The sequence below is a fragment of the Lonchura striata genome, chromosome 2 (assembly GCF_050655825.1).
Source record: "Lonchura striata isolate lonStrDom1 chromosome 2, ASM5065582v1, whole genome shotgun sequence".
Classification (NCBI taxonomy): Eukaryota; Metazoa; Chordata; class Aves; order Passeriformes; family Estrildidae; genus Lonchura; species Lonchura striata.
Genome location: NC_140704.1, coordinates 54885635 through 54913033, shown reverse-complemented (window position 1 = coordinate 54913033; position 27399 = coordinate 54885635). Strand labels below are relative to the sequence as shown.

Sequence of the window (27399 nt, the reverse complement as noted above, 5' to 3'; positions counted from 1 at the left end):
TGCCCAGAAGTTGCACATGTCCCAGCCCTGGAAGTGTCCAAGGCCAGGCTGGAGAGGACTCTGAGCAACCTGGTGTAGTGAAAGGTATCCCTGCCCATGGCAGGGGGGTTGGAACTAGATGATCTTCAAGATCCCTTCAAACCCAAACCAGACTGCAATTCTATGATAATTTAGAACTTTTACAAATCAAGCCTCTCTATTTGCTACATTCCCATGCTAGCTTTTCAGCCCACCATATATTTGTTTTGCAGGTTGTGACCCCTTGGAAACTTGAATGTATACGTTGACTTACAGTTTAATGTACTTCGATAGTTGTTCTTATGAGAGTGATTTCAGCCTGGAAATATCTCAGCTAACAATGTCTCCAACAGCAGTTAAGAACAAAACTGGTGTTTCCTTTAAAAGAAAAATCATACCAAAGTTGTTCCAAAATTATACAGTAAATAAACTTTATTTCTTCTCAGCTCTATTCATATTAGTGCTGTCAACAGTTACAGATCAGCGTATGATACAGTTATGTAGCAACTATTTACAATTTACAGGAACACACCTTTTTCTTCAGAAAATATAAGTACAAAAGCTAGGAGTAAACAAACGAGGTACTGCAATTTGGATTTATTGTAGGCAAAAGCATATAGAAGTGACCCTCTACCAAACAATCAAGATCACATCAGGAAAGAATAGTCAATAAGAGTGTTTAGTTCATCAGAAAAAAATCACCTCAGTTGCTATCCATCCAATATGTATTGCACAATTCAATCAAAAATAAAAAAAATAAATAGAAGAAACAAATCATTTATTTCAATTTTAGAAAACACCCAGTAAAACCTGAATAGAGATACAGTAGCAGGCAATTCTTTCCTAGGATAAAATCTTTTCTTTCCTTTAAAAAAATAACCTTTAACACAAAATAGAAGACCGTATTCAATAGAAGAGAAATAACCAAATAACCCCTGATTAGCATTTCTGCCGAGGCAGTTGATTATATTCACAGTCCAAAGGTGGTGCTGAGTTTTGGTTCTTGCTATTCTGTTTGTGACCTTGAATTACAGCTTTTTTTCTTGTCCCTTCTCAAGGGGCAACAAGAGATATAAACTTATTTGTAAGCAGCCATGTCATGAGACATTCTCATGACAAAATCTTCAGGATGGTCGTAGCCAGAACTAGAAGAAAGGAAATTTAAAAGAAATTATCAAATGTTACATTATTAAAAACAACTTAGAAGCTCTTAATATTAAAATAATTGCATTATTTATTAATACAATTATGAGACAGAAGAATTTCAAATAAGTTAAACTGCCAAATTATTTGAACAAGCAACTCCATTCAAGTATCTGCAGAACAGTTGAGAAACTGATAAAAACAAAGTGTAGCAAAACAGTCAGCAGTCTCACTGGAAATAGTCTACCACATCACTGTATATTAATCCAAAGGAAAACAAATTTGGACTCTCTTGCATAAGGCTTATCATCAAAAGTGAAATGATGATGCAGAATTTTGGACCTAGCACATAGCCTCCTCTACAGGAAAATATCAATTACCTTCACAATGAAATCAGCATCCCCCTTAATTTCTAAGTTATATACCTGCAAGAATATGTGACAAGAATACTTGAGATGAAGCAGGCAATTACAATCTAATAATGAAGTCTGAACAGTTTACATATACATCAGCTGATGTTATGAAAGTGTAACCAATAATTTCTGACATTAAGGTCAATATCAACAAGCCTTTCTGTGATATGCTTCAAAGGCAGCTCAGAACACCAGAATTTTTTTACACCAGCATTATAGACAGCATGACAAGAATGTAAGTTTCAAACATATCTTCTGCAACCTGTTCTGCAATAGTGTTGTAAATGGCTTTGTTCCATCAGTATTTACAATTCAATTCTTTTCAACAAAGGGATAGAGAAAACAGTGGCTGATTTTGTCAGAACTGATGAAGGCTGCTGGCAAACAGTCCAAACTCTATTGCATTTTAAGTGCAATAAAGTGCATTCATTACTTTATTCAAAGATGGAAAAAACACAAAGTAGAAACCATGACTGTTAGAGAAATAATTTTTTTTCCTTTTAAAGAGGTTATTATTTTGTGTTGAAGGCTGTGTTTGCATGACAGCAGGAGAGGACGATAACCTGTCAACTGCACTGTGGTAAATGGTAAATGCCAATAGCCTAAGTTAATTAATTTTGCTCTGGCAGTGATGCATTAGGCCAACAAATGCATTTCAGCCAGAAGATAGCAACTGCTTCACATGCACTGAATCAATTCCTAGCAACTGTGCAAAGCTTTCCAGTTGCAAAGGGGGAAAAAAAAGTTAAACTGACCATATCCTATAAAATTAATCTGCAGAGTTTATTAAATATCATACATATACACCACTAGTGATTCAAATAATAATCTTTATCAGCCAGTGAAGAAAGTTTTTTCCTGTGTACTTCCATAGCCCAGTCCTCTGTCAACCAGATACTGCATATGTGTTGCTTGTCTAGCTAGGCTAGTCGGATGCAACCTGCACCTTCATGCCTACATCAGCTGTTCTGTTCTTGCAAAGCTACAACTAGCAATGCAGATTCATAATTGAAGTAGCTTAACAAAACTTGAAGACACAAATTGAGAGCATAAAGCTCCTCTAATTGTTCTCTGTCATATCTCTGCTTTAGCATTGCTTGATATCAAACCAAAGCTATGATTCAGAAAGGTACTGATGTTTAAATGTAATCATATCCTAATCCCTCTGCAGAGAATATTCATCAATCTTTTAAAAGATAATGCATTTTTGTATTTACAAGATGTAAAAATTCATTTCCAGCAGTACAGCATGTGTCCCACAAATCTGATTTGTTTGCCTATTCAAAAAAGGAACTTAGAAAACAAATAAATACAAAACAAACCCAAGTGCAATAAAATTCAATATTACATATTAATTAATTTAAAATCTGATTTTATTTCTACAATTGAGATTTTTGTGGTTCAATCAACATTTGAAGTTATGCTTAGGGTTAGGGTCACTCAAAAAGATCAGTTTTGAATCAGTATTTACCATTTTCAAACTCAGCTTTGTAAAGCAAAACATGATTAAGAGGAAAAAAATTATCATATGCATATACAACCAAAATTTGCTCTTTAATGGAAAGCAGACAAGAAAATAAAGCAGAAGAATCATTAATTGCATGATACAGATTTCAATTTAATAAAACAAGAATGTATTAGACTTCACTCACCCACATGCTAGCTAAGCACAGACTGGTGGCATATTCAAAAGATACCACTGCGAGGTGAGGCAAACTACAAAGCCAGGAAGAAAAGAGCTTATTGGACTATTTGATGGATAGTGTTATGAAGTGTTAACAAATAAGAACTCTGTGGACATCTATGGATGAGATTGCTGCAGTTAGATCACAACAACAACATAGTAAAAAACAGATTACTGAAGATTATATTGATCTAGCATATGTTAACCAGGAACTGCTACAAGTTTTCAGAAACTTGTTAAATATATGCCCACTAAGAGGGTATAAAATTATTCACAGATACTTAGTACCACACACTTACTCTGGTAGCATAGTAAGTTAATAATTTACAACCAAAATTACTTACAGATGTTTTAGCAATAAACTAAAAGCTCTATGTTAAAATACACATTTATGCTGTAGTTCAAAACTTCATTACTCCTGAGAGCTAAACATTGGATATTTTCATATACCGCATCAGTCCAATATTAAGTGTGGAGAAACACTAGTGCCATGTCAGTTTAATAAATAGAAACCAAAAGAAACCAAGCATATTTCTTGACAAAATAATTTATAAAGACATCTCCAAATTTTTAGTTCTAAACAGAATTATGGAAGACTTATCCCCAGAATAATTTGTGCTTCAGCAAACAAACATATAACATTGAAAGTGAAGTAAAAAAAACTTCTTCCTTCATAATATGCCCTAATATTTGAGTTTCCATTAGATGTCTAATTTAATCTCTTTGTGGATTTGCAAAGGAGAAAATTCATAGGCTAGATATGAGCCAAGAAGGGACTGCTATGTAAAACCCAAGAGCTCTTTGAACGAAGATATTATTAACAAATCAAAGCACTTGTAGCCTGCAAAAAAAACTCACTGTGTATTTTAGACAAAATTTAATACCAAGGATGAAAATTTGTTGGATGCATTCAAGTTAAATTTTTATTTTGTATCAGAAGTTGTGAATGTCTATTGTAGGAAGAGCAGGTTTAAGTATCAAAAAGCTGAAGTGGCTGCAAAACGAGGCCCATCTCTCTGTTCTCAAAATCTTTCCTAAATATTACTCTGGCTTACCAAAACAAAACAAAAAGGTCTCAGCTTTCTATTTTAATGTCAGAGAGAGAAAATCATGCTTGGGATACATGATACTTACTGGAGCTGCAGTATAATCAATATTTTTATCTTCTAAAAGTATTTAAAATATTTAAGATTGAAAGGCTGTCAAACAAACTAATTGTACAGGAAAATGCTGAAGTATTTAGAACTTTCCTCAGATGTGATACTGCAAGATGAAAATACTTTAAAAGTTTTTTTCAGTGAATCAATATGACTTTAATATATCTATAATTGAAATGAAATTATTAATATTTTTATTTTATTCTGTATTTGCAAGCATGAAATAATTACATATGCAAGGTCAGTGAGAGAAACAGAATGCAACTCTTCCTCTCACTTATATTCCTAAATATTTCACTAAGATGACCAATAAAGAGAGGAATCACAGTGTTGATTCCAGATACAATATAGAGGATACTATTATGGCAGTTTTTATTTTAATTAAAAGTAGCTCCTATACATAAAACAGTAAAAGTAATACCAAAGAAATGCTTGTGCTCATATAATCTTACCTCCTTTTGCATCTGCTTCTCAAAGCCAATTTCACCTTTCTAGTAAATAGGTCAACTGGTAAATACTAAATACATTAAAAAAAAAAAACTGGGGAAAAAAAATAAAAACCAAACTGTTGACGACTCTTATTTTTGACCTGTCCTGGCCCAAAGTGAATTAACTTTTTTTGGTGTTTTTTCAATACAAAAATAAAGCAGGCTCACACAAAAAACCCCAAAACCTAATCAAAACCCCAGTCTTGTTAGGATACCCACTTAAGATAAATTGTACAAATCTCACTTCAAACACATATCTCAGGTGACTGAGATAATAAATTTTGTATTCTACAAGCAAAATGCCTGTAGCTTTTGCCAGAAATTTTATCCCAGGGCTGGAAATGTTTCTTGATATATTTTTCATAAAAACAGGTATGACTCCACAAAAACTTCTAAATTTAAGAAGCGCTAATTTTATATATGTTTATATATATATATATATATATATATATATCAAATTACTTTTTTAGTTTAGAAAATTTATCTACAGAATAGTAATGATGCTTGAACTTGCTTTGGTCCTATTGTACTCATTGCTATCAGAAATCTGTCTTAACCGAGGAAAAATAAAAGTAAAGAAAATATGCTTGTTTTTTTCCTCACCCTTGCTATAAACTCAAACCTAGAGCTGGAATTTGATATTCCACTGAAGAAGAGGGAAGGAGGGAGAAAAGGAGTCCACTTGAATGTGGACACAGAAAGAAGACATAAAAAGTTTCTAATTCTTTATTCTTGAAATCTAATCCTCTTGCATAAACTTGATTTACTTACATAACTTACCACTGCTCGAGCATCTTCTCGTTCTAGTATCTTCTGAGTCTGATCTGCTGGGAACTTCAGCACTGTTGTTATAACCTTGGCCATTGTCTAAAGAGATAGAGGTTATCCATATATAACTCCACATCCACAAATTCTCTGTAAAATTTTAAAATTAATCTAATTGAATAATACTGGATACTACTTTATTAATGTCAATGGAAAACAGTGAAATCAGTAAGATATAACTATTTGTTTCACACTGTAAATAAAGTGAATTGTATGAAAACAATGTTTGCACATGGTCACAAACTTCAGCTACTGTAGTGTGATGTAAGTTCTGTGGCATCTATGCTCAAATTACAGAGTCCATTAATAAGACAGCATACTAGATAAAATGCATGCCTAGAAAAAGCAATCTGTCAATCTTGTTGCAGATATCCTGCCAAGCAAGAGACAAATAATAAAGTTGGACTGGAAGGCAAGACAGTAAAACCTCCCAGCAAATACACATACAAACCTTGGTAAAGCAGTTTATGAAGAATGTGGTAAGTACCCACATTACAAGTCATTACACCAATTCTTGACTCTTAGATCCATATCAACCTCCACATTTCTCTTATGTCTCCAATACTGTAGATGAACTGGTGCATTCATTAATGTCTTGATTGCATTCCAGTATCATTTACTAGGATGCATAACTGGCAATATAGCCAGATTCTTTTGAACTCTGTTCAAAAAGAGGAAGCATGTCCAGAAATATCAACAATTCCACTACTGAATCACCTTTGAGACAAGGGATACATATTTGCACTAGTAAAGGGGACCATGCATAGAGAAGGGCCACCAAAATGACCTTACAAGACAGATTTAGATTTAAAAAATGCCTCTTCTTGTCCAGGAACAAAAAAGTTGAGAGAAAGGAATATCTGTACTGAGAAGATAAATTACAATGAAGATATTTTAACTTAGGAACTGTGTTGGGAGCAGTGGTGAAAGCACAGTAATAGTTTACAAGCATACTTAAAACTGTTTTAAAAAGTTCTATCATTCACATCATCACTGGTCAGAGTTTTCCAGTTCATGTAGCAGAATGAAAGCAGTTCTCAAGATATATCCATAGATTTATGGTTATATTATATAATCCTGAAGAGAGCCGACACTAAGCTCGGTGTCCTCCAGAAACACATCTAATGACTGAAAGGAAATGACTGAAAGGAAAAATCAATTAAATATAATTTCAGCATATGAAATCAAGAAGCCTACTGTCCAGGTTTTCACTAGTTTGAAGAGTGACTTAATAACATCTAAGGTATACAGATTTGGGAATACTATGAAACATCTTTAAGCAACTACTGAACAGGTATTTCACATCTTCAGCTGGTAACACAGCTACTAAAAAACTGTTATTTAATCCAACTGTAACTTACCATGTTTGTGTCAAGATTACATCAAAATATCACTTTTTCTAATATTCCGCATACCAGCTTTCATTTTACATCAAGTTTGACTGACAAATAGACTTTTGCTGATAAAAGTGTATCTACCATAATGAATTTTGTCTTGATAGTTACAGTGATGAGAGATGTGAAAATCCCCTCCACCTACCACTCATCTTAGCAGGCTGATGAATTTTTGAAGTTATAAATCATGTCTCTTTGGGAAAAAAATGTGAAAGCCTATTGAGTTCTGTGTCGGAAATAAACAGCATATAACAAATCACAAACACATGGTACTTCACATCATACGGCAAGGGTGTTAAACTATACTCTAACCTGGATCACCTGTCAGCATATAGAAATTTCCATACCTTTGTCTCACGACCCATCATATATTCAAAGAGCACTTTCCTCAAGTATTCAATCTCAGTGGGTTCCTCAAACAGGGAAACATCATTATGGTGAAGGTTTCCATCTGTGTAAACAAAAAGAAGAGAATATTTATACCAAGAGTCACTCATCTGAATCCAAGTTTCACTAATGGCATGAAACCAAACAAGAACAAATGCTGTATTCTGCACCTTAGATGGAGTAACTGCAGCCCTTCAGAAAGGGGGTGGCAGGAGGTGTAACAGGAGTCACCAGTGTATGTGTCCTTGGCAGCCAAGAGGACTAACCTCACCTTGAAGTGCATCAAACACAGCATCATCAGTCAGTCAAAAGAGGTGATTGTCCCATCCTGTTTAGCTCTGACACAGCCTCACCTTGAGTACTGCATGCTGTTCAGGGCCCCACCATTTAAAAAGGATATGAAGGTACATGAACACACCCAGAGGGTACCTCTGCAACTGGATAAGGTGCTGACAGGCATGTCCTCTGAGAAGCAGCTGATGAGTCTGGGTTTGTCTAATTTGGAGAGATGGAGGCTAAGGAGTGACCTCAGTGCTCTCTATGGCTTCCTAAAGAGACATTGATAGGCAGGTTGCTCTCTCTTCTCCCTGATACTCCGTGCCAGGACACATGGAAAACAGCTGAAACCTTCATCTATCATAGGGAGTTCAGACTTAATGTGAGGAAACATTTCTTTAGCAAGAACTCTGGAATAGACCTCTTGGAGAGGTGGTTGATGCCTGTTTGTCAGTGTTGAAGAGGCATTTAGACAGTGCCCTTAAAGACATACTTTACCTTTTCATCAGCCCTGAAGTGATCACACAACTGGACTATGAAACTGATGTTGGTCCCTTCCAGCTAAAGTATGCTTCATGCTTCTCTCCCTACCAGTACATGCAGATTACATTCCTTCCCAGCCCTGCACTAGTAGAAGGCACTGAATAACCATCTCTCATCATTGGCTCTGTCACCTTGAGGGAAGGAGGCATGGACCTTCTGAGGGGATGAGAGATGTAGATCATCCTGAGATAATTTGACCATTTGCACGAATTGGCAAAAAAGCAAGTGTGACATGGTTTTTGAAAGTCTTCTGAGTTCATCTAGCTAAGATGGGTCTTCACAGGATGGCAAAACCCCACATCTCTAACGTTAGCAAGGCTCAGTGCTTGAGCCCTCTGTCTCATGCAGTACATACTCCTCAACTAAACAACTGCAAATCTTTTGGAGGTGAGCAATATGTGTTAATTTCCCTGTGCATTTTTCTATCTTACATTAAAGGAGCCTGAGAGGAACAGCATACAACCAGAGAGAAGGTCCGTAAGCCCCTACTCTATCTCCAAAGTGTCCAACCACCAGTGTCTAAAGGACAGTACATGAGCAGTTCAAGTCTACTTCTGCATGGGTCCTGGGACTGCTCACAGGCCTTGGGTGGCTGGGATCAGCCTCTCCTGGAACCCCCACATCTCCTGCCGAGGGTCCAAGGGATGTGTCCCAGCTCAGCCTTCTTTCTCAACCTGAGCCCTGCTGTAGGTGTGCCCGTCTCTGCCCCTGTCTACTGGATGCTCTTGGGTCCTGTACTGCAGAGAGCTTAAGAATTCTAATAGAGAGCTCTTTTAACTGGCTGACATAAAAAAGAAAACATCTAACAAAACACTGTGTGTGATTTGCTCATCTGAAATCACACACCAACTCTATTATAACAGACAGAAAACAAGGATGTAGTAAGTGCATTATGTAAGTGTTCTAAAAAGACTGATGTTTCATTTTCTACACCAAACTGTATCTTTCTAACAAACTAAAAGCTTATTTGTGATAAAAACTGTGTACTTACCTCTATACGGTGTTCCAACTGATGTGACATACATATTTTTCTCATAATGTTTCAGCTGGTCTTCCAGTACATTGATCTAAACAGAGAACAGTTGATATGATAAATGGTGTTAAAATTAACAGCAGCTAAAATAAGCATAACTGAAACAGTTTCCATATAATATCTTATAAAAGCAAAATATATTTGCTTTTTAAGGAAGGAAAACATTAGAAACTGTCTTATTAAAAGCTGTCCCAATGTTGTATATCTGTATATACACATAAAAATATATATAGCAGATGTTATGCATATATTATATATTCATGTTTCTATTTTTATATATAAGCATATCTTTTTAATAGATAAAAGAGCAAACAACAAAAATTACTTAATTTACTTAAACATCAAAAAGGTTTTGTTTTGAAAAAAAATTCTAGAATTTCATAAAGTGCACTGTTCCTCCTCACTGTGCAATTCCTTTGCTAACCAGTATCACAAGCATGTGGTTTTTTATTCTCAGGGGATAGAAGAATATTTTGAAAAGTACACAAATCTTCTGAGAGCAAGTATGAGTGAAAACTATTTTTTTGTCTATTATATTCATAGTACTTTGTATACAGATGTACCACATCATCCCTTGAAAATAACCAATGTTTTAATACTGCAAATAGTGAGTACCAAACAAGAATACTTCTTACTCATTCAACGTCACCCTTACCTGCTCTTTCAATTCCTGCTCCTTCAGTTTTGAATCATTGACTAGTGTTGTCTTCTGTGCAAGTTGTGCCTGAAAAGACAGTCACATATGAAAATTGCTGAAAATACATCATAGGTACACCTTTGCAATAAATCTATTTCTCCTTTTAACACACACAAACTTATAAGCAGTATTTCAGCTTTAAAACTGCTCTGCAACAAAAGTATTAGAAAGGAAAATCAGTAACATGTAAGACTTACCTTTAGTTCAGTTATTGTGACCTGTAACAAACAATAAAAATTTAGATTAAAATGTATGAAAATCCTGATTATATCAAGCACTGGAGAAAGAAATATCAATAATCGAGTTCTGATACAGTATGTAATTGAGAATGACAAAAACTGAAATTACCCAATAGTAACAACTAGTCTCATAAATAGTTTAACTTATTTGTATTGACAGTATATAAAGCCAATATTTAACTTATCTCACTTGATTCGGTAGACAATCGTCATAAATACAACTTCAAGAACCTAGTGTTTCCAAATCTTCATGAAATGCATACTGGAGATGAATAATAACTGAATGAATATGAAATACATCACAGGATGCCCTAACTACAATTAATACTATTCAGAATATTTTACATTTTGCCTTAATTATTCAAGTCACATTTAGAAATGTGAACATACACCTGAAAATAGCTTCAGATAAGATCTTCATGAGCTTTACATCTTGCAAAGATGTTTAAGAAGTACAGAAAAATATCTAAGCTGAAATGTCTATCTTTCACTGTTTCAACTCTAAAGAAAATAATGCTTCAGTATAAGTATTTCAACATAAAGTAATTCATGTGTGAATTTTTTTTTAAGGTAGGCTTAGTATGTACTCACAGAATCACAGACTATTGTAAGTTGGAAGGGAGCCACAAGGAGCAGAGTCCAACTTTTAAAGTGAATGGCCCATGAAGGGATTAAACCTGAGACTCTGGCATAATTAGCATCATGCCTTTAACCAACTCAGGGTCAATATTACTTTTGTTTTGTATTACTTGGAGACAAGGATGTCATACAGAAGTGTGTACACTTTGCATTAAATCCAGGTAGACAATGTCGGTTGCTCTGCCTCTGTTCACTAATGCTATAGGCCCATCAGAGAAGGTCACCAAATTTGTTAGGTGCAATCTCCCCCTTGTAAGGCCATTTTGGCTGTTACCAGTCACCTCTTTTTTCTTTTTGTCCTATGTGCCTTTACATTGTTTCCAGTAGAATCTGCTCTATGATCTTGCCTAGCACAGAGGCGAGACTGATTGGTTTGTAGTTTCACTGATACTCTAGTTTTCCCTTTTTAAAAATGAGGGTTATATTTCCCTTTTTCCAGTCATCAGGGACTTGCCCAACTGACACAATGTTTCAAAAAATGATGGACAGTGGCTCAGCAACTTAATCTCTAGCTCCCTCAGGACCCACACATGAACCTCTTTGGGTCCCATGGATTTGTGCATATTCAGGTTATTTAGATGGTCTTGAACCTGATTTTATCCTACAGTGATGTGTTGGTTTTACTCGGCCTGGATTTTGATAGTGGTGGTGGCTACAGAGGTGGCTTCTCTGAGAAGCTGCTGGAAGTTTCTACCATGTCCAGCAGAGCCAATCCCTGATGGCTTTGAAGATGGACATGCCAAGGCTGGGCCAATTAGAGATAATGGTAACGCCTCTATGATAACATATTTAAAAAATCAAAGCAAAGGGGTAGTGCATTTTAATTCCAGCCGGAGAAGAGGAGGAGGTGAGAACATGTGAGGGAAACAACAGGGAGACACCAAGGTCAGTGAAAAAGGAGGAGCAGGAGGTGCTCGAGGTGCCAGAGCCAGGATTCCTCTGCAGGCTGTGTTGAGACCATGGTGAAGCAGCTGTGCTCTGCAGCCTGTGAAAGTCCATGGGAGATGTAGAGATCCACCTGCACCCTATGGGGGAGACGCTCACACTGGAATGAGTAGATGCCCTGGAGGAGGCTGTGATCCAGTGGGAGACACTGTGGAGAGAGGGAGGCTCCTGCTTCCAGGCTGGAGGACCCTGTCCTTGGAGGACTGCACCCTGTGGGAAAGTGACCTACACCACAGCAGTTTTGGGAAGACTGCTCATGGGAGGGTTTCACATTGCAGCAGTTTTGGGAGAACTGCTGCTCATGAGATTGGTACCAGGTTGGAGAAGTTCACAGAGATCTGTCTCCCATGGGAAGGGACCTCACAGAGAGCAGGAATGGACTCCTCTCCCTGAACAGCAGAAGAAAACTTCAGGGATCAATTAACCAAAACCCTCGTCCCTTCTCCCTGTGCTGTTGTTGGGAAGGAGGGAGGCGCTAGGGGAAGAAAAGGTGGTTTTGGTGTTTTTAAGGGCTTATTTTACTTCTCATTATCCTCTTCTGATTTTGTTAGTAATAAATTCACTTTGTAAATCTAAGTTGAACCTGTTTCGCCCTTGGAGTGTTTTCTCCTTGGTCCTCACCTCAACTCATGAAGCCTCCACTAAAAATTTCTTCTCCTATGACCAGCTGTGGCAGGGGAGGATGAGTGAGCAGCTTTAATGTCTGCCTTGCATTTGGCCAGTGTCAAACCATGACAAGTGGGCTCAGGGTCTTCATCCTCCCAGTCCCTGCATCTGCCTTTCTTGACTTGGGTGGTGTGGCTGAAGCACTTGACATTGAAGACAGAGGCACAGAAGTTGTTGAGAACCCCAGCCTCCTCTTTGTCCAGGGTAGCCAGGTTTCCCATTTTCTTCCAAAAAGGGCCTGCATCATCCCTAGTCTTTCTTTTGTTTGCAACATATGCATAGAAGCCCTTCCTGTTTGCCTTAATTTCCCTGGCTACAACAATTCTAACTGGGCTTTGGCTTCCCTAACTTTGTCCCTAGCTTCCTGTACAATTTCCCCATATTACTCTCAGGCCACCTGTCCTTGTTTCCACTTCCTAAAAGTTTCTGGTTTTTTTTTTTACTCTGAGTTTGCCCAGCAGGTCCTTATTCATCCAAGGTGGCCTTTTGGAATTTTTGTTTGATTTACTCCTTTTTGAGATGCATTGCTTCTGAGCTGAATACATGAAATACCATTGCCAGTATATAAATTTGTTATAACTATCATATTAGTAATCCAGAAGATGCATGTATAATACAATACTTAATGACTGCCTATATTTATAGCAGACTGCTATAACAAACTAGGAGTAAAACAGTTAACAAAGAAGTCCTAAAGAAAAAGTACTCTTCAGACTTTTCATAATCATGTTTTAGAAGTCAGGAGTCTCTTTAAGAATCTTCCTCTAGATAATAAGATTATGTAAGACTATCAGTAGGTGAACAAGGGTTAATTAAGAATACAAGGCAGTCTTAGATTTCTGCTTTTCCTGTTATGAAAACAACTCAAACCATAGAAAAGTAATATAAAGGGTTTTGTACGCAAGTGCAAAGCTGAAGTAACAAACACTAGGACAGTGAGATAATTTGTACTTTCAGGTTCTAATGTCAAATATATAAATTTACTCTCCTCAGGGCTACCTGTTGTAAAAATGAAAAAATTGAAAAGTAAGGTCAGTATGAATTCTCATCAATGACTCAACAACTCGTACACTTCTTCTCTCCTCAGAACAATAACAGTTAGTAGTATTTTCACCAAAGAATTCCTCAAATTAAAATGTAATCTCAGAAAGCCAAAAGAATGAAGGCAGTCTTCTTTCAATGAAGGCCTCTCTGTCCATAATTGATATATTCAAGGCACTACTTCAGACACCTCTGAAATGCGAATTTTTTAAAAAATCACTCTAAAAATGACTTAATGGGATCTTCTTTCCTTCTAAAGAGCTTCCAGTAAAACCAACATAAACACATGCAGAGGATAAAAAAACCCCACTTTAATAATAACAACAGAACTGGACTTTTCAACATACCAATTAAAAAGGTAGTACCAAATATTGCAGATTCTAAAGAGATTCATTTTGTATGTGAAAGTGAAGACCAGATACATAAATAAAGTCCAATTACGAATACACTACAGAATTTCCCATGGACCAAAAATTTCACACTTAGAGATATAAAAACAAATGTCAGTGCCATCTCACTTTTTCACTGTTGCAATGTTCTTCTTCAGCAATCCTTTGTTTGTATTCCTTCTGCAAGTCTTCCAGCTGTGCCTGCAACTCATGAACTTTTGCTGTCATCTCTTCTTCACGGGACTTCAAAACACAGGCAAAAATTACTTATACAATTAATCATTTAACTACTCAAAACTTAACTATGGTGGACATAAAGCAATCAATAAACGTTATACTATACACAGAAAAAAATATGCTTGATATTTGTGTAAAAGCTAGTTACACCAGACTCCTAGAGAAAAGACCAAGAAAAAGAACTGGTGCTTAACATGATTTTGTAGCTTTCAACAAGAAAGATTACATAGCTAGAATTACAGCTACATTTTTTTTAATTCCATAAAAGGCCTGTTTCTCTTGGGCACTAAAACAGCATTCAAGTATAATCCAGTAAGTGCATGATGGTCATGACCTTCATGGAAGGGGTAGATGACAACACAGAATTAATTCCTATATTATGGAAGTGACAAGGACCTAAATCCTTTCCTCAGCCACTCTCACAAAGATGCTATGAAAGCAGTTTTAAGCACATTTTCCAAAACAATGACCAACAATTTCCTGTTCTCAAGGGTTTTGAAGGCAGTATTCAGTGTAGAGGAAAGAAGCAGTAACAAGAATGGTAGAGAGGAAATTAACTCTTCCTGTATAGGAGAAAATACCATTACCTAAATCCTAGGAAGTTAATCCATCTACATGGCACTTTGCAAAAACAAGTATTTTTTAAAATTGTGTCCCCTCTGGTCCTTTTATGAGAGAATATGTTAGGGACCTTATAAAACAACACTCCAATTCCTAGTGCATATCTCTGTTGCTGAACAAAACTAAAACTCTAATTTTTCTCATGCTAACTGTACACGGCAGTCAGTCAGCTGATGGCTCTACTAACACAGTAGTACTTCAAGTCAAATTAGTAAAATTAATTAATTGATAACAAGTCCAGAACTGCTGATGGAAAATTTGTTCTATTCAAAAATCTCAGGAGTACAAATTATAATGATACAGAATATTTTCTGGAAAAGTAAGTGTAGGACTAGAACGCTGATCTCGGCTTAAAAGACTTAGGGTATGCCATTACTAATAAAATAATTACTTCCCTCTAAGAACAATTTTTAAGGTGTTCCTTGCACATGAGTTATGAATGAAACACCTTCCCATGCAGCCCCTCAGTCCAGAATGCATCATCAACAAGAAATTAAGCAAATCTACCCACAAATAATGGGTATGATGCAGTATTTGAGCAACACTATGCAGTATCTGAGCAATTTTTACAGCCTCAAAGTTTAAAAAATATCCATGTTCAAGGAAAACCTTGCTCAAACATCATGACCTCCAAACAGTGTTAGCCTCTATTCACTCCCATGATTTATCTATGCCCTCAGAAGTGCATCAGTAATTAACAATTTCTAAAAAACCTTTTTTTTTTTTTAATACTATCCAGTTTAAAATTTCTCAATATCTGGCCTATTAAGGGATAAGGATGGTTGTTGTTTTGGCTTTTGCAGATTTTTAAATTTTTTTGGTCCACTAAGAATTTAAAATTTTACAATTTGAAAACAACTGTTTCATTTAATAAACCACATTGAATACACTTCATTCTTAGTTATAAACGGTAGTTAAAAGGCTGAAAAGAAATTAAACTCAAAATGATGAATGACACTTTTGTAAAAGGGACATACCTGTGAGCAAATATTTGGATAAACCCTTGAAGAGAGATTATTATTTTTAATTTAAAATTATTAGTGATCAAGTGGGGTTCCAAAATGCTTCTGATCTGCATTTACAGTAAGAACTTATTGTTCAATATAGCATATGGCATACTCTGAAAATAAACAACATGCTGTTTGGATTTAATTACAGTTATAGACCAAGACTTCAAAAAAGTTATAGTTTCCCAAATCTTAATCAGAAAGCCTATCCTGTACTCTCATGGAAGGCATTACAACAAATGACACATAACGGAAGTTAGGTATTTTATTTTTAGCTCATAGTTAGACTTAAAATAAACTAGTTGGAAAACAGTGTTCAATTTTTCTCTAATGATATAATTTAGTTGAAGAAAAAATACTTAGCTCACTAATTAGAGGCTATGCCGATCTAAAAATACTTTAATTAGGGAGACTTTCATGAAATCTTATATAAGTTTTCATAAAAGAAAACAACACATGAAGTAGAAGTGGAGCACTTCACAAGCAAATCATGTTAAGTTTAATAGATGGAATGATTCTTGCTTGTCTTTAAGGATAAATAAACCAAGTTAGAGAATTTTTAGCATAAACCACGTTTAAAATGCAACAGAGCAACAAAGTTATATGAACAAGATTCATTCTTGCAATTGGCTTTATTTTTGCTTCATCTTCTTACCATTTGAGACAAACTCCTCTGCACAATATGAAATTTATCAATATTTTAATTATCAATATTAAATTTATGAAATTTGTTTAGCCAAGTCAAGTATAAGTGAGGTGATAACTGGTAACTTTAGGCTAAATCTGGTGATGCATATGTTCCTATTTCTATTAGAGATGCCAGTGAACATGATACACATCAAATTAACATAACTATTTCTCAACTCTTGAGATGCTTACAATACTTCTTTCAGGGAAAAAAAACACTCTAATTTTTTTTTAATCCCCTAAAATAACAGAAATAAAAAACTCACACATATACCTATGAAAGACAGATATACAGAATACCCATGTATTCTGTAATTTAGAACATCAAGCTACAGTTTATTTCAGTTCCAGGTAACTGTCATTGCCAATATCAATGAGATGCAAAAAAAGACAGTGTTCATGTCCTGCAAGTCATATAAGTCAAATTAGCCTAAACCCTCAAGATTGTACAATGACTACATCACACTTGTTTCTGACATTAAAGATGAAATGAGAAGAAAACACAGAGGAATTCCACCTGTATGATTCGAAATCACACACCTATCTGGGCCCATAAAGTAAAGACCTGAATGGCAACACACTACACACTGAGGTCAGAAAAATTTAAATCTTCCAGAAATGCAAAATTTAGACCCATATTATGAAAAAACCCCTACAAAACAAACAAACAAAAAAAACCACCAACAAACAACCACATATACACACAAAAAAAACCCCAAAAAAACCACAAAAACAAAAAGCCCCCCATAGCCCCCCCCAAAAAACAACCTTGTTCTTTTAATATCAATCAATTTTTCTAAATTAGGAAACAAAAGAAGGGGACTCTAAATGTAAAACCCTGCTAATGCTATTCATCCTGCTAGAACTTCGAAAATCAGAGTGAAACATACCAGTCTGCTTACACGTTTGAAATTTTTAGTATGAAGCACTCAGTAATGTTAAGTGCATAGATCTTTGGACTGGTAACTGATCACAAACAGTCCACTTATATCTATTACTACTGGCTGTATTCATGGAATAGTCTCTTTTATTACACTATTTGTGCAAAGAAGACTAAGATTAACAAGGTTAAAGCCTCCATTCCCATATGATGTACAGTCTAGTGCTGAAACCATTTAATGTTTCTAACATGTACAGACAGGACTGGGAAATTTTACTTGGCTAAAATAGGAGGCAACCTTGGAGATATATACTTAAATTGAAATTAGCTGGTAACTTCTGGTTGAAATACTGCTAGAGGAAAAGTATGTCTATCTGCAAATATCATGCAGAAAAGCTGTTCATTGCAAGCAAAAAAAAAAAAAAATCTTTACTAGTATAAAAACTATGCAAACACGTTGCACCCTGCATGGAACAGAACCTTACTTTAAGGACTATGGCACTAATCTAAGCAGGCCATCAGAGGAAGGAGAAAGAGACTGAGATTGCCCCATAAACACTCTACTTATAAAAAACAATACACCACCACCACCACAATTCTAGTAAAAGCTTAAATGTCACTCAGTTTTCTCATTCCAGTCTGGCACACAAATTGCTCAAGGATGTAAGGACTTGGCCATCTAATTTTTATTGAATGGTCAAAGTTAGGGCTTAATTTCTGATGTTCTTTCATGACCATAAACTACAGAAATAAATCTTTGAATTGAAAGCTAGGTCACCAGACATATCAAGTATAATTCAAGCAGTAAGATCTTTACTAGAAAGAACTACAATTTTTCTATCTAGATATGCAATCAAAAAAGACTAATTTGGAAATTTATGTATTCATAACACTTTTCAAAAAGGTACCTCAAGGATTTCTTCATATCTTTTCACAGTTCTTTTTAGATCATCATCTTTTTCAACAATTTTTTTATGCAACTGTATTGTCTCTATGTGATGATTTTCTATCAGTTCGTTTTCTACCTCCTGGGCTTTACCTACAAAAAAAAAAAAAAAAAATTAAAAAAAAAAAAAATTAGGCAGTATTAAAAACACATGGATTGGGTTTTTGGCTTTTTTTTTTTTTTTTAATTACATCATAACTGATAACAAGTCCAGAACTGAGGATGGAAATTTTGTTCTATTCAAAAATCTCAGGAGTACAAATTATGATACAGAATATTCTCTGGAAAAGTAAGTGTAGTATTTACTACACTTAAAAAATGCTTTAAAGTAACTATAAGGAAAACTTGCCAGGAAAATTCATTTTTCCACACTTTCAGTTACTATTATGGCCCTTGATCCTAACATGCACAAAATTTGTTGCCTGCAGTTTGGTATCTGGAGCAATTTTTTCTAGCTGGTGCTGGAACTAGTTTCTAGAAGATGACAACCAATATTTATTAACTAATTCTATTCTATCTAGAGATGTGACTGAAACTTTTGCAATCTTCAGAAACTCCTCACCTGTAGGTGTACTTCTAATAACTGGAATCAAACCACACCTTTTTCTCACTTTTCTAATCTCCAAGTTACACTACAGTGGCAAGACCAATAAGATGAAATATGTTGTACTCTAGTTATAATCACATTGTGTTACAATCAGACATCATATCCAGTTGGTACCTGTTAGTGGTTAGTGAATGAAGTCTGCAAGATGCAGCTAAGAAAACACAATTCTGATTCTCAGATGTATCTAAGTTTCTCTAAAATGTAAGTCTCTCTCCAGGTGATAGAGATAAAAGATAGGAACCTATGGCTATCATGGACAACTCTTGCCATGACAGATGTAAAGAGTGCTAGATCAAAGATCCGTCCTGCAAAATAGCTATATATGCATTTTCCTAATTTTACCACAATTAATATTTAAGTTATTTTCTGAGCAAGACAAGTTCTTCCCCTAAGTTCTCTAGACATTCATAAAACACATGTTGTGTTTACCACAGTAAAAGGTAAAATTGCTCACCCAAAACAACAATAACTGAAGATTTGGTTCTCTGAATATTTTACTGATTGCGGTTATATTAATATTGCACTTACTGATTGTCTCTTTTACTGCTGTTTCAAATTCTCTCTCTTTTTGAGCCAGCTGAGTATTGAACTCTCTTATTAACTTCTTTAAGGTGGAGTTGTGCTTTAACTCAATGTCTTCTTGTTCACATCTGTACAAAAATGTCAAAACACACAGCAAGGAAATATAACATTTCAAGAGTGTGTGAAAACACAAGGCAAGGAAAGAGATCTGTGAATTTCTTGAAAACTATTTTATAATGGGATGGTTTTGAATTATATGAATTCTGAAAGATTCAGGGAGGCTTTATCTTCCTCTCCTATCTAATTCACCTGGTAGGCATAGGTGTTTCATTTAAAAACAACCCAGAATAAAACCCTTCCAAAGATATGGAGTTTTTGCTGAGGAAGTTGAAGAACTGGAAGAAAAGAATATGCCATAAAAAGAATTTTTTGAGAATTTTTAGGATTGCTTAAGAAACTATTAAAAGTGATAAGCAGTACACCGCATTTTCCGCAATACGTATGAACAATTATTGATATCAGCTGAACGTGAACCTCTCAGTACTAAGTTTTAATAAACTTTGTTTCCACTTTGAGAAAAATAGAATTATATTATATGCTTCAGCAATGTTGAAAATTACCATCACTGAAACATATCAGAAACAGTATTACTCTGCCAAATGTCAAATCTCTTTTCTTTCTGTTTCTCTAAGTCTATTTAGAACAACTAAAAAAAAACATGAGTCATTATTTCCTTGTTGTACACTGAGCTTTAGAAAAGTATTCTTGAAGTTTTAGTGGCTAGAGATAAAATACAGAAATGGTAACACAGACAGGAATAAAGAATTTACCTGATTTTTTGCTCCATTTCCTCCAATGACTCCTTCTTTACTATGTCAAGCTCTTGCTGATGCTCCTTTCGCAGAGTACGTATGTCTTTTTGAAGATTATTCATCTCTTTGCGTAATTTCTGTTTCTCTCCTTCAGTCTCTTCCAGTTTAGTCTCTAAGTCTTTCTTCTGGTTCTGCATATCAACTAGTAAGTTCTGCAGCTCCAAAACAGATCTGGACTTTTCTTCAGCATTTTCCTCAAAAGTTTTCAGACTGTCATTTCTTTCACCCAACTGTTGCTGTAGACATTTTAGCTTTTCTTCATATCTTAAAGTCATATCTTCCATCTCAATCTTAAGCATTTCATTTTTCTTCACTACATTATTTTCTAACTCTTTTATCTTCAGTTCTAAAGATTGACTGATTGCCTCCTTTTCCTGCATTTTTCTTTGTAGGTCTTCAATTATATTCTCCATATCAAGATTTTTTTGTTCTTTAACTTTCAATTCTTCCCTACTGCTTGCTAAAACACTGCCACAACAAGCATGCTCATCTGCTAACAATGAATATTTTTTTGTTTGCTCCTCAAGTTCTTTCCTGAGACTTTTGGTCCTAACCTGCTCTTCGTGATGGCTCTTCTCAACACATTCTAGTTTTTTAAGGAGTTCTTTCTGTTTGTTTTGCAGTTCTAGATGGCAGTCATTACTCTCACATTGTTCTTTCTCATACTTCTGTAATAATGCATCTTTTTCAGTTAAGCACTTCTGTAACACCTGCATTTTCTCTTCGTATGTCTGTTGGACATTTTCAAGTAAGTTATTTTTTTCTTGTTCTACAGCAGCTTTTACACTCTCTACTTTTTCCAACATCTCCTTCTCTAATTCTGTGGAATCTCTTGTTGACTTAATTTTTTCTTCTAAGGATTCAATTTTGGCTTCTCTCTCCTGTACTTTCTGCTCCAACTTTCTTAACTGATCCTCCCTATCTTGCTTAAATTGCTGTTCCTTTTCATCCATCTGAGACTGTAATTGCTTTTTAATACAACGTATTTTTTGCTCTGCTTTCTTTTTCAGATCAGCCAGCTTAGTGCTGTTCTCTGCATTCAGTCTCTCTTCTAATTCTTTCAGTTCTTCCTCTTTCCTTTTAAGTATCACTGACTTCATTTGATCAAATTCCTTCTCCTTTGCTTCAAAATCAGCTTTCAATGAACCTATCTGCTTCTCAAGATTAAGCACTTTTTCTTCAGCCTTCTTATATCTATTATCCTTTTCACAAGCCACCATCTCTGCCTGATGGAGTTGACAAGTTATTTCTTCTTTCTCTGTGTTTTTTTGTTCATTACACTTTTTAAGTTCCTCCAACAAGGAATCATTTTCTAAGGTTTTCTGAGCAAGGTCTTTTTCTAGTTCAGCAATTTTTGCTGCTTGTTTTTCTAACTTTGAGGTTAACTCATTTTCTTCCTTTTCCCTTCTGTTTTGCTTTTGTTCCAATTCACTTTTTAAACAATCAAGATTCCTGTTTTGTTTAGCCAGCTGTTCCTTCAGTTTATTTAGCTCTTCATCTTTTTTATTGGCTTCAGTATTGCTTAATTCAAGTTTGCTCTGCAAATCTTTGATAGTGTCATGATTTTGTGTAAACCTGGTTTGCGCTTTCATCTTCCACTCTGACAGCTGGGCCGTGCAATGATCTATCTGATCAAGAGCTGATGCTTTTTCTTGACTCAGCATCTCAACTCTGGATGATAACTCTTCTACTTGATTTAACAACTGTAACCGATCCTCTTGATGTTGTTTGCTTAACAGAGATATGGCTGCTTCCTTCTCTGTTAAACTTACTGTGCTTTCAAGTCTAATATTAAGGTCAGTAACTGTTTTGTTGAGAGCAGACACTTCAGACTGTTTTTCCTGGAGTTCTTCCCTCATTGATGTGACAGCATTGATATTTTCAGATAACTCTTTCCTCAGCTGTGTTATGCAAGTTTCTTTCTCTGATGCTGCTTGCTGCTGATATCCTCCCTCTTTCTGCAATTGTTCATTTTCTGTTACAAGTCGTGCGATGTCAGCTCTCAAGGAAATAATTAAATTGTCCTTCTTCTGCAGTTCTTGCATTGACTTTTGCAAAGAAGTACTAACAGAAGAATGATGCTCTGTTATTTCTCTAAGTTGAGCTTCTAGTTCATTTATCTTACTTGTTTTGATTAATATTGCTTCTTTAACCTTTGCAGTTCGGCGCTCGCAGTCTGCAATTTTACATGTTATTATGCCAATTTTTCCACTACATTTTTCAATTAATTCATTGCCTTTAGTTTGCAATGAAGCTTCAGCATTCTTCCAAGCATCTAACTGGGCTGTAAGTTCTCCTGACAACCTTTTAAACTCTGTTTCTTTTAGCTGAATTGTTTCTAATTTTTTGTCATAATTTTCATGATCTTTATACTGAAAAGATTGCAGAGTTTGGAGTTTTTCTTCAACGGCTCTCAGTGTATCAGCCAGCTCAGTAATTCTGGCTTTGTCCTTCTCTTCAACTGCTTTCTGTTTACTGAGTTCTTCCTGAAGTCCTGTCTGCTGTTTCAGGGACTGTTTAAGATCACTTTCCGATTTTTTCAACTGTGTTTTCATATCACTTTCCTTATCTGACAAAGTATTCACTTTAGCCACTGACTGCCTTAGCTGTTCTTGCAATTCCTTCAGGCATTCCTCCATTTTCACTCGTTCTTCCTTCAGTTGTATTATTTCTGTTCTGGAGTCCTCCTTTTCAGCACTGAAGATTAAAAGCTTCTGTCTCAGGTCTCCAGCTTCCTGCTCTTTCTCTTGCAGTTCCATTGCATGTTGTTCCTTGAGCTCTTCAATCTGCTGATTAAGTTTCTTTTCCCAACACTGGATTACTTCTTCCAATTTCCTTATGTGGTCCTCAGCAAAACTGTCTAGTTGTTCTTCCTGATTAGATTCCAGTTTTGACACTGCATCATTGATTCCAGATGAGCTGGCATGCGCCATTTCAAAAATTTTAGTATGGAATTCACTCCACTTCTGACTGAATTCCAGCTGCTTGTTTTCAAGCTCTTTTTTTAGTTTAGCTTCCTGCTCAGCAAGTTTATTTTTGAAAGTTTCCTGTAAATCTTTTGATTTCTGTTTCATTTTCTCAACTTTCTTCTCCTGATATTTCAGTTTACTTTCATACTCTTCTTGTAAAGAACTAATTCTTTCCTCTGCAGCTAATAGTTTCTGTTTAAGCTCTTCCACTTGCTCGTTCTGTAACTTCTTCACATGCTCCATTTCATTTTCCTTCTCAGTCAGACTTCTCTTCATCTCATCAGCCTTTCTTTGTAGGTCCTTCAGTTGACATTCATATTGCTGTGTTAGAGTGGTTACTTTCTTCGTATCTTCAATGCTTTGCTCCTCTAGCTTTGCAGACACTTGGACAAGTTCAGCTTCAGATCTTTCTGCAGATTCCTTCATTTTCCGTTCATGTGCTCTTAACTCCTCCAAAAGTCTGTCCTTCTCCTCCAGTGACTGTTTGAGCTTGTTGAGTTCCTCTTTGAGTACCTTCTCAACACCTTGAATAGACATTTCATGCTCTTTTAACATTGTTTCAATTACTTTATTGTGCCGTTTCCTCTCTTCTTCCAACTTCCCTTTCAAGTCTTGCTTAGCTTCACACATTGTACTATTTAATTCTGAGAGCTCTTGCTCTAAATCTTGACGTATTTTTAATGCTTCTGATAGCTCAGAAGACAATGCTTCTAATTCTGTTTGTTTCACATCAAGTTTTTTTAATGTTTTTTCATTCATCTCTTCTATGTGTGCACAGAAAATTGTTTCTTTCTCTTCCAAAATGGTTTGTATCTCTTGTTGTTGTTTCTCTCTTATTTTTTCTATTTCAGTTATTTGTTGTTGCTTTAAAATTTCAAGTTTTTCTATCCAAAATTTTTCTTGTTGCTGTTTCACATTCTCCAGTTCTTTATTGTGCTTTTCAACCATATCATTTATCTCCTTACTGTGCTGGTTTTTTTCACACTCTAGAAGAGTATTTAATTCCTCTGACTGCCTTCTGTCATCTTGCAAATACTTTGCAAGAGAGCTTTCCAGTTCAAGAATCCTCTGTTAAAATACAGTTGTAAAAGAATATGAATATTCAAAAAGTAAAAATTTGATTAATTTTTTAAAAATCTTACCAGGTTCACATAACTATAGGTTACTTATTCCATTTTTTTTAGTGAATGTCAACTTCTTCAATAAGCCTTTCATTCATCTGGTTGGTTCTCACTTTTGCTTCCATTATGGAGAGTTAGCTAATTAATAAAAAACTCCCTATCTCACTGCAGTGCAAATAAACACAACATATTTAAAATAATGTAACTAATTCAAATAAAGTAAGTTGTGATATTTATGAGAGGTATGTTCACATTTTCTTCTTAAACTAAAGTACCAATATACAGGATGAAAAATATAGGGTATTTACAATAGTATTATGGAGTTTTGTACGCGCCTACTGATTTATCATAATTCTACCTGCCATGGAAATGCTGCTGCAAAGCTTTAATTGTTCTTCAGGCAAAACTTTGAAACAAGTATCTGGGAGTGGTAGAATAATGTACTTGCATTAGCAGAAAATACAGTCGTATTACATAAAGAGAAGGATACTTCAAAAATGTAAGCAAATCTTTTTGCTTACTGTGGTGGTGCACTCCCCCCTCCTCTCAGGCTGCACGGATACATGAGAAATGCTCCTTAGGCCTCAGCCTTGAAAAAACAGTACCTAGACTCAGCTCTTCCCAAGCTTATCAAAAAACCTGTCAATTCCCAGGAACTGCTGCTGTCTAACAAGCTCAGATTTTCCTTACGAATAGCACTGGGAACTATCTTTCTTGCTTGAATGGCATAATATCCCTGTTCTCACTTTCAAAGAAAGTGCCAACACAACTGTAACCAGGATGAAACATTGTTATGACTAAATCCCACTCTCTAGTGATCCTGCAAACAGCGGTTCAAAATGGGGCCCTTTGAGCTCTCTTGGACCACAGCAGACTGCAGCCAGCAATCCCCCTCTAAGTAGGACACCTGTCAGAACTAGTGCACTCTCAAGATTTTTGTACTTGGAGGATCGACAAAAAAATTATAAATACTGGGCCAACATCCTCACTCCTCAAGGTTCAACCCTTCACTTGTTGGGGAGGTTCAAAGGCATCCGAAATGAGTACCCTTACCTTTGACGGGAATTTTTCACAGGCACCTTGCTGGCAGGCACTTAAGTCTTTATGTCTGTGTGCATGCCCATGAGCCTATGCTATAGCAAAGCTAGGAGAAATGCTGCTTTCTTAGATTTTTAAGCACCTTAGGTATCTATGTCAGTTAGACGTGTAGTATGGTTAAGTCACTGAGTTATAAACTAAGTGGAATGATGCTAAGTGTTTTGTTTGCGAAGTTGCTAATTTTAACTTACAGGTTAAATGCTGTTAAATGTTATTCCTCTCTTAAATTGTTAAGGTAAGGTCGTAAGTTGAATTAGGGATAAGTTAAGTGTTAATCCTTTGTTAGATTGTTAGGTTTAAGGTATAATTTAAGTTAAATTACTCTTAAGTTTGAGTGCTGTTAAACTTTTAGGCCGTATTTTCATCTGTGCTCTCACAGTTCTTTTGTCACACCCTAAACATACACCCACCCACCCACACACATCCCCTAGACAGTTCTCAGTTCATTTCTGTTTCTGCCTGGATTTTGTTTGGTTTTGTAGTTGCTTGTTTTTCCTTAGTGTGCTTTAAATGCCCTCTAAGTAGCAGACTGAATCTTGCCAACCAACTTTGTTGTGCTGTTCACCTACCTCACTTAATATTAAATCTGGTTTTCACTGATACCCTTACTGCTGATTTTTCTAAGTGATCTCAAACACTCGTTTGTAACACTAAAGTATCCTTATAAGCATTTGTAAGGTAGCAGTACCCAGAAATTAAACAGCCTGAAATTTAACTCCTCTTTATAACATACCTAAAAATTAAATAAATGGATATGAATTCATATCCCACACAATGCTATAAAGCAAATGTATTTCTGTATTTTGCTGATGCCTTAACTTTTAGCTTTCACATTTTTCAGATTCTGTGCTGCCTAGGTGTATAACCTGGAGGTTCATATTAAGTGTTAGTAAGCTCTCTTCACAGGGTAGGCAGACAAAACAATCTTGAGACCAAGGATGGCCGTTACAAATTTCAGGCCCAAAAAGCATGAACAACATCGGACTGAAGAGAACAAGATGGATTTGACTTCATAATCTGAAGCTGTAATTGGAAAATTAACACAAATATGCAAGTGGACCAAAACTTTAAAAAGTGTGAAACCTAGTGACCATTTTGGATCCATCTTGGGTGTAGCCCTGGCCAGGCTCTTGTACTGCCCAAGGTGTATCCTTTTAAGGCCTTTCAATAAATACCTACTTTATTCTCTTTGCTCTGATCAGCCTCTTAAGACATCATGTCACCTCATCTTAAAAAAAAATAGGGGCTGCAGAATAGCATGGCAATATATTAAACTTTTGTCACTTTAATCCCACAAAACCCAATCACAACAAATCACCATTTGTAAACTCATCACAGTTAAACACATACTTGTAAATGCTTAGTTTTTTGGAATCTTTACTCACAGTTCTACAAGTCTCTACTTCTTGATGCATCTTCTCAACTTTCTTGTCACACTCAGACTGTATGGCTTTCTTCTGCAGCTCTAATTCTTCTAAAGCTAGGGATTCTTGCTGCTTTTGCTCTTGAAGGACTTTTGAGCACTCACTCTGACTTTTTTCCTGCATGAAGAAGTTCAACTAAGTAATAATTATAGTCATCACACCTTCAAGAACATTATGATAGGATTTTTTCAAGTCAGTAAATAGTAGTCATACATTAATCACCTTTATTTTCTACACAAAAACAAATGGAGTTTGTTTTCAATTTGTGAAAACGTAACTGCAGTAAATCACTTCTTTTTTTTTGGAAACCCCCTGTAATAGATGAGTAATGTGATGATTGACTCTCACAATTGACAAACAAATATCACATATATAGGTTAAGAAACGTTTTCTAGATTTATAGTTATGTTTTAACCCCTGTGTTGTTATCA

General features: G+C 35.6%; 1 protein-coding gene across 6 annotated transcripts in view; it reads right to left on the bottom strand.

Annotated features, from left to right (window-relative positions):
• Window positions 1–432: 432 nt before the first annotated feature.
• Window positions 433–27399, bottom strand: part of GOLGA4 (golgin A4) — a 71726-nt gene continuing 44759 nt past the window's right edge. For 2 of the 6 annotated variants that reach the window (XM_077786168.2, XM_085570853.1), the window contains 12 exons: window positions 26930–27085; window positions 20315–24393; window positions 19491–19612; window positions 18318–18448; window positions 14107–14220; window positions 10256–10276; window positions 10017–10085; window positions 9320–9395; window positions 7470–7573; window positions 5675–5770; window positions 3227–3290; window positions 433–1163 (listed from right to left, as the gene is read on the bottom strand). In XM_077786168.2, the coding sequence (XP_077642294.2) occupies window positions 3261–3290; window positions 5675–5770; window positions 7470–7573; window positions 9320–9395; window positions 10017–10085; window positions 10256–10276; window positions 14107–14220; window positions 18318–18448; window positions 19491–19612; window positions 20315–24393; window positions 26930–27085 (4998 nt within the window). In that variant the 3' untranslated portion in view covers window positions 433–1163; window positions 3227–3260. The remainder of the gene's footprint in view (window positions 1164–3226; window positions 3291–5674; window positions 5771–7469; window positions 7574–9319; window positions 9396–10016; window positions 10086–10255; window positions 10277–14106; window positions 14221–18317; window positions 18449–19490; window positions 19613–20314; window positions 24394–26929; window positions 27086–27399) is intronic. The other 4 variants (XM_077786173.2, XM_085570856.1, XM_077786178.2 and 1 more) reach the window with 3 other exon arrangements.